The sequence below is a fragment of the Aquarana catesbeiana genome, linkage group LG03, assembly GCF_042186555.1.
Source record: "Aquarana catesbeiana isolate 2022-GZ linkage group LG03, ASM4218655v1, whole genome shotgun sequence".
In the NCBI taxonomy this organism is placed as follows: Eukaryota; Metazoa; Chordata; class Amphibia; order Anura; family Ranidae; genus Aquarana; species Aquarana catesbeiana.
The window spans coordinates 196,611,439-196,631,795 of record NC_133326.1 but is presented as its reverse complement, the minus strand read 5'-3'; the positions used below and the strand labels follow the sequence as shown (position 1 = coordinate 196,631,795).

At 40.7% G+C, this 20,357-nt stretch overlaps 1 protein-coding gene across 1 annotated transcript in view; it reads right to left on the bottom strand.

Annotated features, from left to right (window-relative positions):
- CPNE8 (copine 8) overlaps positions 1-20,357 on the bottom strand; it is a 442,845-nt gene that overhangs the window by 228,422 nt on the left and 194,066 nt on the right. Inside the window, exons 3-4 of the mRNA XM_073619694.1 lie at positions 13,290-13,336; positions 3,542-3,645 (exon numbers count right to left, since the gene is read on the bottom strand). Of these exons, the coding sequence (XP_073475795.1) occupies positions 3,542-3,645; positions 13,290-13,336 (151 nt within the window). The remainder of the gene's footprint in view (positions 1-3,541; positions 3,646-13,289; positions 13,337-20,357) is intronic.

Sequence of the window (20,357 nt, the reverse complement as noted above, 5' to 3'; positions counted from 1 at the left end):
CAGTCTCCTGATCTCAATATCATTGAGCCACTCTGGGGAGATCTCAAATGTGCAGTTCATGCAAGACGGCCCAAGAATTTCCAGGAACTGGAGGCTTTTTGCCAAGAGGAATGGGCAGCTTTACCATCTGAGAAGATAAAGAGCCTCATCCACAAATACCACAAAAGACTTTAAGCTGCCATTGATGTTAAAGGGGCAATACATGGTATTAAGAACTGGGGTATGTAAACTTTTGATCAGGGTCATTTGGCTAGTTTCTGTTGCCATTATGATTCAAAAAGAATAAACACAGTTGATTGGTAATAAATGGTTTTAGCCAAACACTAACCATGAGTGAAAGAAAAGTTTTTGTTATTCATATTCTCTGAAAAATGGCCAAGAAATCAAATTCTGCCAGGGTATGTAAACTTATGAGCACAACTGTATACTTCCTGGACTTTATAGACTTTTAGTTGTTTTATCAGTGTGTTTCGGTACCCTCTCGTGCGCCATTCTGTTTTTGTCTTGTTCCACTGAGACAAAGTTCTGGATCCCCCCAAGCTCCTGAATTGAGTAAAGATGTTTTCGAAATGACATTTCTGATCTGATCCTTCTGTCAGTTTTTCAGGTGAACATGATCAGAAACTTCATACCCCTTTATGGGCAAGCAGATGTAAATGGATTGATGGATAGAAGGTAGCCTGATGTAAATAGACACAAGTCTGTTTATATCCAGCTGCCCATAGTGCTATCACGGGTCCTGTTCTGCTGTGATTTAGCAGGGGATCTGTTTACAGGTCCTCTGCTGGTGAACAGAGATGAAAAAGCTCACATGAAAGGACCCTAACGCCTGTGCTCCAAATATGGAAAAGTGGAAATCTCAGGCCTTATGCATGTGAAAGCAAGGGAGCATTAGATACCAATACAAATTGGTGGAATCCGGTGGTAGGAAGATTTATCCACAATCCGTTTTGTCCTGCACTAATGTTGATATAACATATTCGGTAAGTGTGGAAGCTTATGGGTTTGTAAGGTGACTGCTACATAGCTCCACAATACAGCAATACCAAACTCGTTAGGCTATACCAGCCTTTCTCAACCAGTGTGCCGCGGCACACTGGTGTGCCGTCAGAGGTTCTCAGGTGTGCCGCGGGATCAGGGGAGAGAAGGGCTGTCAGATGAGCCCGATCTCCAGATCCCCTGCTCAACTGTACATCGGCACTGTGAGAAGCTCTGTCAGCCTCAAAAGTGAAAGTAAAGTGCAGGGGAGTGTGCTGTGCTCTCTGCTTCCCCCTACAGTGCAGTACCTGGCTGAATGAGGAAACTGGAAAGGTACTGTGGGATTTATACATGTGTCTCTGTGTGTGTCTGTCTCTCTGTCTGTGTGTGTGTGTGTACACGTGTCTGTATGTGTGTGTTTGAACATGTGTGTCTGTATGTGTGTTTGTGTGCACATGTGTCTGTATGTGTGTGTGTCTGTATGTGTGTGTTTGCGCATGTGTCTGTATGCGTGTGTGTGTGCATGTGTCTGTATGTGTGTGTGTCTGTATGTGTGTGTTTGCGCATGTGTCTGTATGCGTGTGTGTTCATGTGTCTGTATGCGTGTGTGCATGTGTCTGTATGCGTGTGTGTGCATGTGTCTGTATGCGTGTGTGTGCATGTGTCTGTATGCGTGTGTGTGCATGTGTCTGTATGCGTGTGTGTGTGTGCATGTGTCTGTATGCGTGTGTGTGTGTGCATGTGTCTGTATGCGTGTGTGTGTGCGTGCATGTGTCTGTATGTGTGTCTGTATGCGTGTGTGCATGTATGCGTGTGTGTGTGCATGTGTCTGTATGCGTGTGTGTGTGCATGTGTCTGTATGCGTGTGTGTGTGCATGTGTCTGTATGCGTGTGTGTGTGCATGTGTCTGTATGCGTGTGTGTGCATGTGTCTGTATGTGTGTCTGTATGCGTGTGTGCATGTGTCTGTATGCGTGTGTATGTGTCTGTATGCGTGTGTGTGTGCATTTGTCTGTATGCGTGTGTGTGTGCATGTGTCTGTATGCGTGTGTGTGTGTGTGTGTGCATGTGTCTGTATGTGTGTGTGTGCATGTGTCTGCATGTGTGTGTGTGTGCATGTGTCTGTATGTGTGTGTGTCTGTATGTATGTGTGTGTGCATTTGTCTGTATGCGTGTGTGCATGTGTCTGTATTGTGTGTGTGTGTGCATGTGTCTATATGTGTATGTTAATTTTAATCCTGACCCTCCCCCTCCCCCCCCATTCCTGTACCATCAGAACTGCTTTTGTAGGGCTTGTTTGTGATAGCAGCCAGGACTGCTGATCCTCAGAAAAGCAATTCATGCAAGTATCGCTTTTCAGAGGCATTTGACAGGCAGTAAAGAGGCATTATGTTGCCTCCCCACCACCTATTTTAAGCCCGTAAATGCAGCATCACTACACTGCAACCGTGCAATGCACACAGTTGCGGGGTAGTTGCAGTGCAGCCTCATTCACCCTGGGTATACCCTCCAGCTGCAGCCACAGCATGTGTACACCCCCAGCTGCTGCCTCTGCAGCTAAAGGGGGAGAAGTTGGGCAGGTAAAAATAGCTCAACCATGTGGTTTTACCGCCCCTCCAACCTGACATGTGAACAAGGTTCACATCTGTGTGGCTGCGTGCTGCGTGTAGGGCAGCCCATTCAGTCCCCAACCTTTTTTTTGAAATTGCACTGCACCAAAAGCGTCCCACGTTTTCCAATGTGTGGGGTACCATTAAGAATTAATTGCACCCCTAAAGATCAGAGCATTTGTCTGTGTGTCAGGAACGAGCGCGATTTTGTGCGTGTTCCGTGACACACAGTAACGTGAACCAAGCCTTGGACTGGGGTGCCTCAAGATTGAAAATACTTTTTACTGGAAAAAGGTTGAGAAACACTGGGCTATACAATGAGCCAATATAAATACCAACATACCAAACAAGTGAGTTATAATTTTTCTTATTAATCTTAAAAAAATAAAAATGATTATTGCTTTGAGGTTAGGTTTTAAACAGCACCTCCATCCATACTATCATGGGCAATGGTTATGTAGGCATGCAAATATTTCAGTCTAGACACATTCCTAGATGTATATAGCAAACATCAGTTAAGTGGCAACGCTAATATTACTTACAAAAGTGTAAACCATGATGTACACTATGTCACGAAACCAATCAGAAGTTATCATTTTAGTTTGGCAGACCAAAACAGATTTGACTGATTGCTATAAATAATTGCATGTCACTATTATTTGTACCATGTTAAAAACTATATACATTTAAATAACTGTGGAAATGTATTTGGGGGCAAATGGGCTGTTCACTTTAAAAAGGAATTTATTCTTAGCTTAGTGAATGCGGTGAAGCTTTTCTGACTTCCATCATCCAAACTTGACCAAGTATTCTTTGCAAAGAGAATTTTCTCCACATTCACTAACTTAGGGGAAATTCCCTTGCAAAGTATGCAGCTTATTTTTATTTAGTAAATAAACCCCAAAAACTCATCATATTTTATTAAGGTAATGCAACACAATTAACATAACTTACAGATCAAATCGTAGATTCTGTCTTTCCTCAAAGAAGTAGTCCATTATAAATTTTTTTACAAAATCTGGATTTAATGTGTTGTCGATTACTTCTGTCCTGCCATACTGCAGAACAAAAAGATAAATAAAAGCAGAATAATTAATTTTACATAATGACACATTAAAACACATTAACATACAGCGTTCGTTAAAAAAGAAGCATTTACTTACTTCATTATATTTCATCATTAAATTAGAACTCATTTAGAATTTTATTATAAATAACATTCCAGGGAATATCAGTTAAAAAATATATGGGAGGTTCATGCATCATTACTGAGAACATTCCCTGGTGACCTTTGGATGATTGATGTACACTAATGCTGAATTAAAAAATAGAATCAACAGATGAAATCTTTGATTATACAAGTAACATTAACCTGTCCAAACATAAACATAAGAGTGTGTTGCAAGCGTATAAATACCCAGCATAAAAGTACATATGTTGCTTGAGGGTTTTTAATAACCATCATAAATAAAACAAAAACCATAAACAAGACTTGCATTAGAAAAAACCATGACACAATAGCACAACCATGGAATAAAAGAACCACTCTTTAAAATGGACTAAAAACAGTAATTCAAAAGAGCAGTAAGATCATTTTTAGTTATAAAAGTAGAAACAACCAGGCGCACAACATATGGACAATTGCTGCAATGGCAGGAAAAGTGTGTGTATATATTCCTTGTAATAGGTGGTTAAGTTCCAAAATCCAGGAGAAAAGTCATGAATGAAAGATTAAAAATGATTTTAGGTGGCAGCCATCCTTCAGAGTGTGTCCAAGTCCAAGGACCATCCATGCGGAGCAGCCCGGAATTCCTGTCACTTCTTGTGTCCCAGCTCTCTCCTCCACAGCCATCTGGATGTGGTAGTCTTTGAGGATGATGCTTTCCTAACACAATGTGTGTGTTCTGCCTATATCTTGTAAGTGCAATGCATCTTGTGCAATAAACTGTGCTACTAATATTACACTTAGGTGCGCCTCCTTCTCCCCTCCTTTTCTGAAGATAATTTTTAGAGACCTCACCATTTTGAGCAACAAAAATGAGAGCTTTATTTTTTATTTGATTTCATTTACAAAGTTTGTTTTACTCTTATGCATAGAGCTGCAGTTAACTTAAGTGTATAATGGTTTTGCATTTTTATTTTATTTATTATGGTCAGGAGTAAAAAAAGAGCATTTTTACAGTTTAAGAAAATCTAAAATTTCATTTATAAATATTTTGTGTATTATATGCAGTCAGCAGTTTAGAAAACCCAGGCTGTACTCTGTAATTGAGAGACCCCAGTCCATTCAAGGCAAAGTGACATGGCCTATTTAAAGCCCACCCCACTGACCACCTTTACAATTCCTCCTTTAGACTCAGTCACCACAAAATACCAGGTGACCTCCTTTAATGATGCAGCTGCCAATCTCTAGGCATGGGAGTTGTCACATGAAGGAGGAGGTGTCATTGCCCTCAAAGTTCCTTATTACTTATTAATACACCTGGTATTTAGTGGAAGAAATGATGGCGGCAGGGGGTGCACTGTGAAGTATAACTGGGTTGAGAATGGGCTTTAGAGATATTCTGTCACTTTGCTCTTAATAGGCAAGGTAACAAGGTCTCCCTAAATATGCATGTTTTAGACAAAGGTTTTTTAAAAAAATATATATTATATATATATATATATATATATATATATATATATATATATCTATCGCATTTTCCAAGTGGAAAATGATGGCTGGTGAGCATGGGCTGCCGGGGAGCGGGGGGTGAGCACCTCCGGCAGGGGGGGTTGAATGGGAGCCATTCGCCCAAGGGAAGAGAGCATGGAGGAAGAGAGAGGGTGTTCGGATCATCACAGGGGAAGAGAGCGTGGAGGAAGAGGATTTCCGGCCGAATCACAGAGTGGGGATAGCACGCTGTAACAGCTTACATTTGAATTGCCTCTGCTCGCCGTCACACACAGTCCCGCCTCCTAACCCAGCGCCTGTGACAGACAAAATGACGGTCCAATGCTGGTGTGAATGTGTTCTGTCTGTCACAGGCGCTGGGTCAGGAGGCAGGGCTGTGTGCGACCGCGAGCGGACGACAATTCAAATGTAAGCTGTTACAGAAGGCAATACCCGCTCTCTGATCCAGCCAGCTCTCCTCTTCCTCCACGCTCTCTTCCCCTGTGATGATCCAGCCGCCCTCTTCCTCTGCACAGGTCACGCTGCAATGATGGACACAGGTGAGGCTGCAATGATAAACTCAGGGGAGGCTGCAAAGATGGGCACGGGTAAGGCTGCAATGATGGGCACGGGTGAGGCAGCAATGATGGGCAAGGTTGAGGCTGCAATGATGGGCACGGGTGAGGCTGCAATGATGGGCACGGGTGAGGCTGTAATGATGGGCACGGGTGAGGCTGCAATGATGGACACGGGTGAGGCTGCAATGATGGACACGGGTGAGGCTGCAATGATGGACACGGGTGAAGCTGCAATGATGGACACGGGTGAGGCTGCAATGATGGACACGGGTGAGGCTGCAATGATGGGCACGGGTGAGGCTGCAATGATGGGCACGGGTGAGGCTGCATTGATGGGCACGGGTGAGGCTGCAATGATGGGAACGGGTGAGGCTGCAATGATGGGCACGGGTGAGGCTGCAATGATGGACACTGGTGAGGCTGCAATGATGGACACTGGTGAGGCTGCAATGATGGACACTGGTGAGGCTGCAATGATGGGCACAGGTCACGCTGCAATAATGGGCACAGGTCACGCTGCAATAATGGGCACAGGAGAGGCTGCAATGAAGGGCACAGGTGGGGCTGCAATGATGGGCACAGGTGAGGCTGCAATGATGGGCACTGTTGAGGCTGTAATGATGGGCACTGGTGAGGCTACAACGATGGACACTGGTCACGCTGCAATGATGGGCACAGGTCACGCTGCAATAATGGGCACAGGTCATGCTGCAATAATGGGCACAGGTCACACTTCATTGATGGGCACAGGAGAGGCTGCAATGATGGGCACAGGTGGGGCTGCAATGATGGGCACTGGTCATTCTGCATTGATGGGCACAGGTGAGGCTGCAATGATGGGCACTGGTCATGCTGCATTGATGGGCACAGGTGAGGCTGCAATGATGGGCACAGGTCATGCTGCAATGATGGGCACAAGTCACGCTGCAATGATGGGCACAGGTCACGCTGCAATGATGGGCACAGGTGAAGCTGCATTGGTGGGCACTGGTCATGTCGCAATGATGGGCACAGGTGAGGCTGCATTGGTGGGCACTGGTCACTCCACAATGATAGGCACAGGTGAGGTTGCATTGGTGGGCAGTGGCACTGGTCACGCCACAATGATGGGCACAGGTGAGGCTGCATTGATGGGCACAGGTGAGGCTGCACTGATAGGCACTGATAAAGTTGTTAATATTTATTTTTGTAACTTAATTCTGCATTAAATTTAAGTGGTATTTCATGAGATAATTTATAAGGGCGTGTTTAGGGGCAAAATTAGGGGCGGGGTAGGGCAACTGGTGGCAAGTAACCCTTAAGGCTACTGCTCAGAACTTGAAATTTTGAGCCTTGTATGTATGTGTGTATATATATATATATATATATATATATATATATATACACATACACACACACACACACACATAGAATGTGGAAAATAATTATTTGATCCCCTGCAGCTTTTGTAAGTTTCAGGCAGAGAGTCTGTGACAGGGAAGGAACAAAGAAGCAAAGGTTAGATTGTGTCACATTGCCACTCACATATAATACTATACTTCTCATATGTTTGGTGGTTCATATGCAGTGCTCAGTTTACTTTCCTGAGTCTTAACTTTTGGAATGCTGCTTAAACCTTTGTGGCCTAGGTTACCACATACCAACAAACACTATTGCTTACTTTAATATGTTTCATTTTCTACTGATATACCATATCTTTATATATATATATATATATATATATATATATATATACACACACACACACTTACACAATATCTCACAAAAGTTAGTACACCCCTCACATTATAGTAAATATTTTACTATATCTTTTCATGTGACAACACTGAAGAAATGACACTTTGCTACAATGTAAGGTAGTGAGCGTACAGCTTGTATAACAGTGTAAATTTGCTGTCCCCTCTAAATAACTCAACACACAGTCATAAATGTCTAAACTGCTGGCAACAAAACTGAGTACACACCTAAGTAAAAATTTCCAAATTGGGCCCAAAAGTGTAAATAAGTGTGGCCACCATTATTTTCCAGCACTGCCTTAACCCTTTTGGGCATGGAGTTTTACCAGAGCGACATCATAGAGCTGGTGGATGTTAGAGACCTTGCGCTCCTTCACCTTCCATTTGAGGATGCCCCACTGATGCTCATAAGGGGTTTAGGTCTGGAGACATACTTGGCCAGTCCATCACCTTTACCCTCAGCTTCTTTAGCAAGGCAGTGGTCATCTTGGAGGTGTGTTTGGGGTCGTTATGTTGGAATACTGCCCTGTGGCCCAGTCTCCGAAGGGAGGGGATCATGCTCTTCTTCAGTATGTCACAGTACATGTTGGCATTCATGGTTCCCTCAATGAACTGTAGCTCCCCAGTGCCTGTAGCACTCATGCAGCCCCAGGCCATGACACTCCCACCACCATGCTTGACTGTAGACAAGACACACTTGTCTTTGTACCATCAGCTGGCTGCCGCCACAGACATGCTTGACACCATCTGAACCAAATAAGTTTATCTTTGTCTCATCAGACCACAGAACATGGTTCCAGTAACCCATGTCCTTAGTCTGCTTGTCTTCAGCAAACTGTTTGCAGGCTTTCTTGAGCATCATCTTTAGCTTTATTCTGGGATGACAGCCATGCAGACCAATTTGATGCAGTGTGGGGCGTATGGCCTGAGCACTGACAGGCTCACCCCCACCCCTTCAACCTCTGCAGCAATGCTGGCAGCACTCATTTGTCTAAGACAACTCTGGATAGGATGCTGAAAACATGCACTCAACTTCTTTGGTTGACCATGGCGAGACCTGTTCTGAGTGGAACCTGTCATGTTAAACCTCTGTATGGTCTTGACCACCGTGCTGTAGCTCAGTTTCAGTTTGGCAATCTTCTTATAGCCTAGGCCATCCTTATGTAGAGCAACAATTCTGTTTTTTCAGATCCTCAGAGAGTTCTTTGCCATGAGATGCCATGCTAAACTTCCAGTGACCAGTATGAGAGAGTGAGAGCGATAACACCAAATTTAACACACCTGCTGCCCATTCACACCTGAGACCTTGTAACACTAATGAGTCACATGACATCAGGGAGGGAAAATGGATAATTGGCCCCAACTGACATTTTCATTTAGGGGTATACTCACTTTTATTGCCAGCGGTTTAGACGTTAATGGCTGTGTATCGAGTTATTTTGAGGGGACAGTAAATTGACACTGTTATACAAGCTGTACACTCACTACTTTACATTGTTGCAAAGTGTAATTTCTTCAGTGTTGTCACATGAATAGATATAATAAAATATTTACAAAAATGTGAGGGGTGTACTCACTTTTGTGAGATATTGTACTGTATATAAACAAATGTTAATCGAGTTATATATTACTTTACAAGGATAAAATTAACTATACATACAACTAGCTTAAGCACTTGTCTTGGTATCAGTCTTCTTTAACCCCTTACAAAGCTACAAAGCAACACACTGGGAAAGAAAGGGTTACCAGAGTGCATCCACCTCTTCACAGTCTCATTGCAGGCTTCAACTTTAAAATATGAATCATATATACAGCATTTGTTGTACGGCTTATTACAGCAAACAGTTCTGCATTGTCGAATGTTTAGATCTGAGTGGTTTAGGCATGTTAACTGAACAATAGGGCCAATTGATAAACATGACAGACAGGTTTCCACTCCTTAAGTACCACAAGGAGTGTGTTGAGGACAGCAGAATATTTAGCCATTTAAGGTAGAGCTAAAATGGCAATTCAATAATTAAATATCCATTTCAAGAAAAAAAATACCCATTACACATCTTTGTGATATTTGATATCTTTACACGTTAGTCAAATGGTCCTTCTATCTCTACACAGGATCAAGAGGACAATGTCACAAATGATCCCAACATTATCTAGAAAATGGTCAGGAAGCTAAAGTCTAACTTTAGTCAAAAAATGAAGTCCTGCTAGAGAACTTCAGGCTGGCCCACTTTGCAGGTATAGCGATGTATAACATTAAAAATAAGTGTCTATACTGTTTATAATCCAGTAATACACTGTCTCACCCTGCTCTGCACATGCTCAGTTGCTCTCCATTTTGGTGCTCCACATGTGATCAGTTATGATGCCAGTCATTTGATGGTTTGACAGTTTGGTTGAGGACACAAGCAAATGTGACAGTTAGCAATTCCGGCATTCAAGGAATGTGACTGTTATTTCGAACTGTCAAATCGATGGGTTTAGTTCAGCTTTATGATTTACTGCTGTTCCGGGGCTTTGGACTTCAGAAAAATGGCAGCCTCCAGCAAGAAGAAACAGGAACAATACTGGAGGCAATTTACAGCACACACTGATTTTGGTGGCATAATTATTCATGTGGAATGTATGTTCCTTACTAAAGAACATACTTTTTATCAAGTTGTTATGGGTAAAGGTCCACTTTAAGCTAAAAATGCCTTGATCAGACTAGGTTTCCATTTCAGAAGAGGATAGATATTGCAACCAGACAGTTGTGACTTGTAGAAATGCTAATAATATGTTTCAAATATTTATAATTTGATATACTGGCAGCTTTTGTACCGCGCAAACCATGTGTTTTTATTGCTGTTTGTGTTCCCCTTAGGGAAATTTACACTCTAACAGAAATAGAGGTAAAATCTTCCAAGTTGGGGGCACCTAATTATTCAATTTTCTGACCCAACCACAATGCTTTCTGCACCTTTGGGCCCAGGCCCGGCATGGCAGGTTTTGCCAGGTAGAGATGAGGGTGACTAGCAATCCCTCACTCTCTGACCTTTTCTAATTAGTAAGAACCTGGAAGTGATGTGTACTGTATTATGCCACTTCCAGTTTTGCCTGTCACTTTCCTCAGCTGCTGTGACCAGAAAAAGCTAACAGAGTTTGATCTGTGTTCTATTAGCTGCAATGGAGTGCAGAGGAATCTAAAAGACCCCTAATGTTTCATTAAAGAGAACCTGTCAAAAAATGAAAAGTACAACTAACCATTAAAACCTCCCAAAACATTTTGATGCACATATGTAATGACACACATTGGGGGTGCCTATAAAAAAATTGATTGTGCTACACATTGTGCACATTGCCACACATGCCAGAGTAAAAACAATATTACTAAGATCATTATTCTCTATTAAGGAGATTAACTGCCCTGATCACCAATGTCAGCAAGAATGAAATGAGGGCAAATTCAAAAGTTTGAGTTGCCGTCAGAACAGGAATAGAGGGGAAATCTTACAACTGGAACATTGATTGTCATGACAACTGTCTAAGAAGGGATTTCACTCACATTGGGAAGATATATTTTAACTTCCTGTTGAGTCTACAGAACAGAAGGGATATCACTTGATACAGATGACAAAAAATTAAAGCAGTTTTAACCCTGCTCTACTCCAGTGGTTCTCAACCCTGTCCTTAAGTACTCCCAACAGCCCAAGTTTGCAGGTTTTCCTTTATCTTGCACAGATGCTTTAAATCAGAGTCAATGGCTTGGTATTTTGGACAGCTATTTTATCTAAGAGAAATTCCCAAAACATGGCCTGTTGGGGGTACTTGAGGACAGGGTTGAGAACCACTGCTCTACGCTATCCAAAATGAAAACAAAAACGTTTTGGCTTTAGATATACTTTAATGTTAATCCTGCAGTTGAACATTTGTAAAAAAAAAAATTCTTTGCACAAGTTTACATAATACATTGGTCCACTTTTACTTCATAAAATACAACTAGCACTGAAACAGATTGCACCCAAGGTGGATTCACACATTTGAATACTTACAGTTATTCTCAATGCATCCATCATCAATTATGAAGTGAGTTTATCTTACAAGCTGCAACTTCACTCATCACAATTCAGGTTATTAAATGGGAAAACCGATTAGATAAATGTAGATGTTTTTTCTTGTGTTTTTTTTTTTACATCTACAGTGAAATAATTATCGTATCTTCTAAATGAATTTACTAGAATTACTATTTTAAATTCAACATGCATGGTGCACTTTCAATAAATTAGATGACCAATAATATGAATATATCAATTTTCACCAAAAAGTTCAAATGAAAAGACTGTGTGATCAAGGGGAGAAAAGAACACATCTAATGAAGAAATAGGCAGTATGAAAGTTAAGGTGTCAAAATCAGCATGTTGCTTTTAAATTATACTGTTCACTGTGTTGAGATAACTTTTAAGCTTTTATATTAATAAACATCAATTTTTTTCTAATACTACTGACAGTGCCATTGTTAAAGAGTGAAATATTATGTCAAGTGTCCAATCACAATCATTCTGTTATATGCTGTTATATATATGTCATGCAGTAAAAGGTGATATCAGTCGAAATGGTAAAACACAAGGCAAACGTCCAGAATTAAGGTCTTGCTTTAGAAAATAAACAGTAAGCTAATAAGCTAGTGGCAAACAGTTCTCCCAAAAAAATTGAAAGGGACACAAATGAGCGTATTTTGGATTTCCATTGGCAGAAATGAAATAAGAAAGTATTTTTAAGCTTATTACTGATTACTCTGTAGTTGGTATATTTATTTACAAAAAATTGATTTAATGAAGTAACAAAATAACCACTGTTGTAAATCAAATGTGACTTAAAGGGATGTTAATATTGGCATGCACAGTTGGACTATTGGCCTTATCGTGGTTTCCCATCATCAGTTTAGCAAATGCATCAACTGTTTGATCAGAATTTGGCACAGGCCCTGGAGGCTCTGGGCAGGCAGCCTCTAAAAGTGCAGCTAAAAGCCTCTAATTTGAGCACAATAGGTGGCTTTAAAGGATAATTGCACAATTTGCCCAACTTATGAATATCATCTCTCATCATTATCCCCATCTCAAAAGGGATCACAGAAGCAGACTATATATGGTACCACTGGGTTTCTTTTTGCCTTTTAAGAGCATTAGCATTAGTACCTCTAAAAGGTAGAATTGCCATCCATGACACTTGCACATGGTAGGGTCAACCTACCATATAAAGGCACAGGACATATCAGTACCCCTTTTAACTAGCAGCAGTGATCAAAACACAGGGGCAGGAAGGTTGTAAGCTGTGGTGCCACAAAGTGCCTGAACTCTATATTATGTATATTGCCATTAGGAAGGAGAAGGTCACAAGGTGAAAAAAATAGGTAAAAAATGTCATCCATTTACCCTTGCTGAGACCAGGCTTTTTTGAGGGTTCTTGGTTATAGTGCATGTTCTGCCTTCTGATGTCCCTTTGTAAGTTTTTATTTTACAAGCACATATTCTTCATTCTCACAATTTATTGATTGTAATACCCATCATACTTTATACAGTATCCTCCTGACTATAAATTCAACAGTATGAATGGAATGTGCTGTATGTCCATTTTTATTTTCAAAGCATTCCCTATCCATTTTAATCATTGTTTGGAAATAGACAAAGACTCAACCTACTTTTCATATACAAATAAAGCCATACAGTTATAGACAAATAAAATCAAAACAAACTTACCTCTCTCCATTCCTTGTTTCCAATACCTTGTGTATACAATACACATACTGTAACAGGAAAAAAAACAATATTAATCTCCTTCTAATGGGTGTTATGAATTTTGACTTTATGTAGCTCCTTGCTTGAATATACATACGTTTGCACATATGCAAAATATATAATAAGTTTAAACAACAAGAACATGTGTAACTTTTACATCTACTTAACGTTTTCCAGAGTCAACTGAACAAAAATGCAATGTAAATAAAAAATAAATAAAATAACAAAAATACAGTATTTACATTGTATATACATCTGAATTATCTGTAATTAACAAGTCTGATCCACAGCAGTAGCTGCACTCGAGGCAGGAGCTCATGCACCTCACTGCCTCTAGTGAAGGAAACAATATGGCAGGTTATTGTTTAGGGACACACACGCACACACACGAATACACATATTAGTTTACTAAATTAAAATGTTATTGCTTAATATTAACTGACAGTTCGGATGTTTAAATAACATTTTTCAATCTCCCTTGCGGGTATGTCTGACCCATGCACCATGCATTCCTCCGGTACACACGGTCATTATTTTTACATCTTTTTTGCTGTAAGGTAATTTGTTTTCTTTACTTTCATTCACATATAACTAGGCTGAATTCGAGTGAGTCACTGCCTCTACTTCAGCTCTGGCCTAGAAAACTAGACTATTCTGTCAGCTGTAATTTTGCCTGCTGTGTGAGCTACAATAGTTGAGCACTGAGACAAATGTTTCCTTTTCTGTACATAGGAAATGTCAGGCTTAGTCTGAAAGGTCATTGCTACAAAAATGTTTAATTGCTGCACTACAGACGTACATGCTGTATTCCTTTTATGTAAACATTTAACATTTTTTTTGGTCAAACTATAAGATCTGTATTTCTCACTAATATTCACACACAGTCAGAATATAACATCTTTCTCAAAAAAAGAAATTGGTGATTCAGTATTTACCTCTTAGTCACTATTTATATTTCCTGCAAATATTGGAAATCCTTAGATGCTGATAGCCAACATCTAAGCAGGGCAGGGAAATTTTACAATGCAAAGCACACATATAATTAAAATGTCTGTTAAGTTTATACCTTTGTCATACAGTGAAGATTTATAAGGGAAGGGATCAACCATAGATAACTAAAAAAGGAAGTATAAATACAACCCTATAACACGCCTTCACACAGTATGCGCTGTCTCTTATAACTAAAAATGACCTACAAAAAATATATATGGTGATGGCTGTAGAATTATCCAGTTTTAGTACTTGTGCATTGATACATCGTTTTCAACAAAACAATTTTTGTACCATTAACTCGTTTGATGCCAATGAGTCTCTATAGGCATCTGCTTTTCTTGTGTTTAGATTCCTTATCTTTGCACTAACTCTTTTTTTTTATAGTAATTCAATCACCCTCTCTGTGTCATTGTTAAGGAGATATTACGAACTTACAGAGGGCAAGAAGTTAGAAGAAATCTCCAAAATTTTGGGCTGCAGCTGGGCTTTAACCACTTGCCGCCCACCATATACCAATATGACATCGGCAAAGTGGTTCTGTTATCCGGCCCGGACGTCATATAACGTGATCAGGATAACAAGCCAGCGTGCAGCGTGGGGATCGGAGGTGCCGTGTGTCAGTCTGACACACTGCATCTCTGATCGTAGCAAGGAGCCTCTGATGGAGGCTTCTTACCACGTGACCAGCTCTGACCAATCGCAGCTGATTATCGCGTGCCAGTAAATGGCTTTTTTCAGTTCACGATGACAAGAAGAGCCGATCGGCGGCTCTCCTTGTCAGAGGGAAGGTCTGTGCTGAAAATTAGCACATTTATTATCAGTGCAGCCCCCATCAGAGGTGCCCATCAGCTGCCAATCACTGTCCATTAGCTGCCAGCCTGTGCCCTATAAAGAATGCCTGTCAGTGCCAATCAAAGTGCCAGACAGTGCCCCATCAGTAATGCCTGTCAGTGCCCTTCAGATGCCACTCAGTAATGCCTCAGTAGCTCATCAGTGCTGCCTATTCAGTGCCATCTATCAGTGCCCATCAGTGCCGCCTATTAGTGCTGTCAGTGGTGCCCATCAGTGCCACCTATTAGTGCCCATCAGCTTTTTGTTTTTTTTTTAATTTGGGTCTTTTTTAGTTTGTTTAGCAAAAAAATAAAAACCCCAGTGGTGATCAAATACCACCAAAAGAAAGCTCTATTTGTGGGAAGAAAATTATAAAAATTTAGTTTGGGTACAGTGTTGCATGACCACGCAATTGTCATTCAAATTGTGACAACGCAATTGCGACAAAGGCTGACAATTGTCCTGGGCAGGAAGGGGGGAAAGTGCCCGGTATTGAAGTGGTTAAACTATACACCCAGTTTTGCTAACAACACTGAAATATAAATTGTAACATTGGAGAATCAGATGCTACACGCTGTCCATGCATTCCTACAGTTGCAGAGTTATGATTCAGTGGAAACAATATCCCTTGATTTATTTAAAATGTTACCATACTGCAATACTATAATGCCCTGTACACACGGTCGGACATTGATCGGACATTCCGACAACAAAATCCATGGATTTTTTCCGACGGATGTTGGCTCAAACTTGTGTTGCATACACACGGTCGCACAAAGTTGTCGGAAAATCCGATCGTCCTGAACGCGGTGGCGTAAAACACGTACGTCGGGACTATAAACGGGGCAGTAGCCAATAGCTTTAGTCTCTTAATTTATTATGAGCATGCGTGGCACTTTGTGCGTTGGATTTGTGTACAAACGATCGGAATTTTATAGCCTGCTCTCAAACTTTGTGTGTCGGAAATTCCGATGAAAAATGTGTGATGGAGCCTACACACGGTCGGAATTTCCGACAACAAGGTCCTATCACACATTTTCCGTTGGAAAATCCGACCGTGTGTACAGGGCATTAATGTTGTCACTCTTGGGCTATTTTTTTGCATCATAATGTAACAAATAATTCATGTATTTCTTCCCAGTGAAGTTATAAAGAGCATGTCACAAATCAGTTACCTTTGTTTAATGAAAAGTAATGTCTTGCATCCCGAAGCAAGTTAACAATATTAAATTATGGTTGGACATTAGGAAACAATCCAAAAAGCAAACAATCTTTCAACAACACCATATACACACATACATATTCTTACTTTCATCTTATAATTATGGATAAGCTGTGAACTTTGCATCCAATGAAATTGTAAAGAACATGGCACAAATCCATTACACCTTTTTTAATGAAATGCAACAGTGGCTTGGGTCCTAAAGCAAGTGTCCGACAATAACATTATGGCTGGGCATGAGAAGAAAGTCTAAAACAACAGAAAATCTTCCTGTGATTAAAGTGTTACTAAACCCACAACAGTAAAATCAGTCAGTATATGCAGTAAAGCATGCTTGTTATACTCACTGTGGAACCTAAGGGGTTAATCCTGCTCATTGATCCTGTCTTATCTGATCCTCCCCTTCTTCCACTGTCCCCAATCCATCTTCTAATAGAACAGAGCCACTCTGCACATGCTCAGTTTGGTGTGTATTGCTAGAGCGTTTTTTGTTTTTTTTTCTTGGTAGAGTGCATGTGATCAGCACAGGGCCAATCAGCACTGTCCAGGCAGAGGATTAGGGGTCATGCAGCCTCATAGGACAGTCAGGGGCAAATGAAAACTCCTCCTACAAGGTTTAACCAGTGCTCTGCTGGACACTGATAGAAATCACAGGACTGCTCTAAATGCTGATAAGTAAAAGGCATTAAGCAGTTTATATTTACTAAAATAAAAATGTTATGTGTACTGTGGCAGACCAGATATAGCAAATGCGGGGTCATGGGTTTAGTAACACTTTAGCACACCCACAAGTTCTGTATGTATAATTTGTAAATTTAATAGGCATAACTATCTTAAACTGAAAAATCCTAGAAAGCTGACCTGTGGTTACTTTAAGCTTAATTAAGTGACACTGCCTGTCTGACACTCATACCACCAATCTTTGTTCGCTTGAAAAGCTAAGCTTACTGAAGAATATTTAGCATCTGACACACCTGAGTGTTCCAGGTATCCAACATGTATTGCATGCTGAAGATTATTTGGCAGGATTACAGTAGCTCTTAAAAAAAGGTAGGTAGGGAGACCTTCTTTTTGTTCTTTTTTTTTTTTTTTAAGTAGTGACAGATTCATTTTAACTACCAGGAGTGGAAGCCTGGCACCAAAAGTTTCCTGCACATGTTTTGGTATGTCTTAGTTTCCATATTGGCCTAAACTGAGGAAGAAATGTGTTTTTTTATATTTTTTGGGGGGATATTTATTATAGCAAAAAGTTTAAAAAAATTGCTTTTTTTTCAAAATTGTTGCACTTTTTTGTTTATAGCGCAAAAAATAAAAATCGCAGAGGTGATCCACTACCACCAAAAGAAAGCTCTATTTATGGGATAAAAAGGATATCAATTTTGTTTGGGTACGACTTCCCATGACCACGCAATGATGCAGTGTTGTATCGCAAAAAATGGTCTGGTCGGGAGGGGGGCAAATCCTTCCGGGGCTGAAGTGGTTAAAAAAAGGCATTTTTAGGTAGATTTGGCTGCTACACCTAACTTTTTTATCAAGCAGTAATATGTCTCAAATGACCAGTGAAAGTAGAAGCCACAATAGATATAAGAATTATCAGAAGGTTTCCTCCTAAAAAACATTCTTAAAAATTGGCCAATAGCACACAGTTTAACCACTTGCCGACCAGCTCATGCACATATACGTTGGCAAAGTGGTTCTTTTCTCGCGAAACGCCGTACCCGTATGTTGGCTCCTTTAAGAGCCATAGCAGGTGCGCGTGCCTGCTGCACAGCGGGGGGACCCGATGCGCGTGGTTGTGGGTGCGATCTCTGCCGACCACCCGCAATCACGGGCATGAGAGCCAGACCGGGGATTATTGTGTGTAAACACACAAATCCTCGTTCTGACAGGAGAAAAGAGACAGCTCTGCTGTTGGTAGTAATTACGAACAGCGAAATGTCTTCTCCTCCAGTCAGTCCCATCCCCCCACAGTTAGAAACACTCACGAGGGAAAACATTTAACCCCTTGAACACCCCCCCAAGGTTAACCCATTCCCTGTCCGCTGCAATGTCGTAGTCCTGCAAAAAATTGCAGATCACTGACATTACAAGTAAAAAAAATGCCATAAAAATGCCATAAATCTATCCCCTATTTTGTAGATGCTATAACTTTTGCGCAAACCAATCAATATACGCTTATTGCAATTTATTTTACCAAAAATATGTAAAAGAATACATATTGGCTTAAACTGATGAAGAAATGTGTTTTTAAAAACATTTTTGGGGATACTTTTTATAGCAAAAGTAAAAAAAAATTTTTTTTTTAAATTGTCGCTATTTTTTTGTTGATATCGCAAAAAATAAAAACCGCAAAGGTGATCAAATACCACCAAAAGAAAGCTCTATTTGTGGGAAATAAAGTATGTCAATATTCTTTGGGCACGTCACACGACTGCGCAATTGTCAGTTAAAGCGACACAGTGCCGTATCGCAAAAAAATGGCCTGGTCTTTAAGGGGGAAAATCTTCCGGAGCTGAAGTGGTTAATAGTAAAGTTTTTGCAATTTATTTATAGTACCACACTCCACTGGCTTTAAAATGTAATAAAATGTCAAAACAGAGTGCACATAAATCTTCAAAACCACAACCCCACATTACCCAAATCCCCTCCTGTCCCCAAAATATTTAAAATATACACTTCAGGTATATGTTTATTAAAAATTTGCCAGCATCAGGACTGTGTGTAAGCACTTGAACTTTAGCTACAAGTATTTTTGAATACCACAGCACAGGAATAGGCCACCAACTCTGAATCCCATTGCTAGATTTAATCTGCAGCAAATTTAACAAATTTTGCAGGTGCAGTTGAAGCTGTGAAAACACTGCGTGGCACTTTTACAGTGCTGCAGCACAGGAATAGATCGCAAATTGAGGCGCAAAGCAAGATTTTCAATACAGCAAACATTGAAGAAATTGTGCATCTGCAGGTGAGCTGCAGAAACATTGTGTGGCTCCTTTACTGTGCCACAGAACCAGAATAAGCTGCAAACTCTATGGCACGAGGCAGAATTTACCTCACCACAAACATTACAAATTTTGCAACTGTGGTTGATCTGCGGAAATATTGAGTGTCACATTTACATTACCAGCAAACTCAAAAGCATAACTCAGGAATTACCCGGCAAACATTTCAAAAATATGCAGCTGTAGAAACATTGTGTGGGACCTTTACAGTGCCAGTGTACTGGAATAGGAACAGTGCTATCTTCCCCATCTACGAAAAGGAGGAATGCTTGTGCATGACCAAGATTATACTACTGCAGTAAGTCAGCAATCGTGTGATCATATAATTCTGCTAACTCCTCATTGCTAGTCTGCAGGGCTATAGTGGAATTATCAGATGAGTAGGTGGGGAGGAGGAGGGCACAATGTGTGTGCAGACAAATAACTCTTTTGTGCCTGGGAGGAAGAATAAAGAAAGCAGAACTGCCCTGTGTCTAGATGGTGCTGCCTGACCAACATTTTGACCTGCAAAAATTGAGCTGCTCACTTTCTACTATCTCTGCATGCAGAAACCTCTGTCTCTCACTTTAGACCCGCCTAGTATGTTTTTAATAAAGGGGATTGCCTAAATTTAATGGCAGCTATAGCAATAGGGAGATAAATATGTGGTGCGTGTTATTTTACTCTGAGGATGTGCTGCAAAGGTCAACATCGGCAAATGTACACAGTGCACCCCAAAATAAAACAAAAGGCCCCAGGAACAAAGATAAATAACCCCCCCCCCCAAAAAAAAAAAAAAAAAAGAAAAAAGCACTGAACACCAACCCAGCAGCTAATAATGTTACAGACACAAAACATGGAAGTCCTAAAAAGGACTCTAGGGTGTCTGAATCGTGAGCACATGTTGGGGAAGGTACAATAGAATATGTAGCCCACCACACTGCAATCCACTGTAATTTACTGCAATGTAGAATGGTATAGTACTGTATATTAGCTAACTTT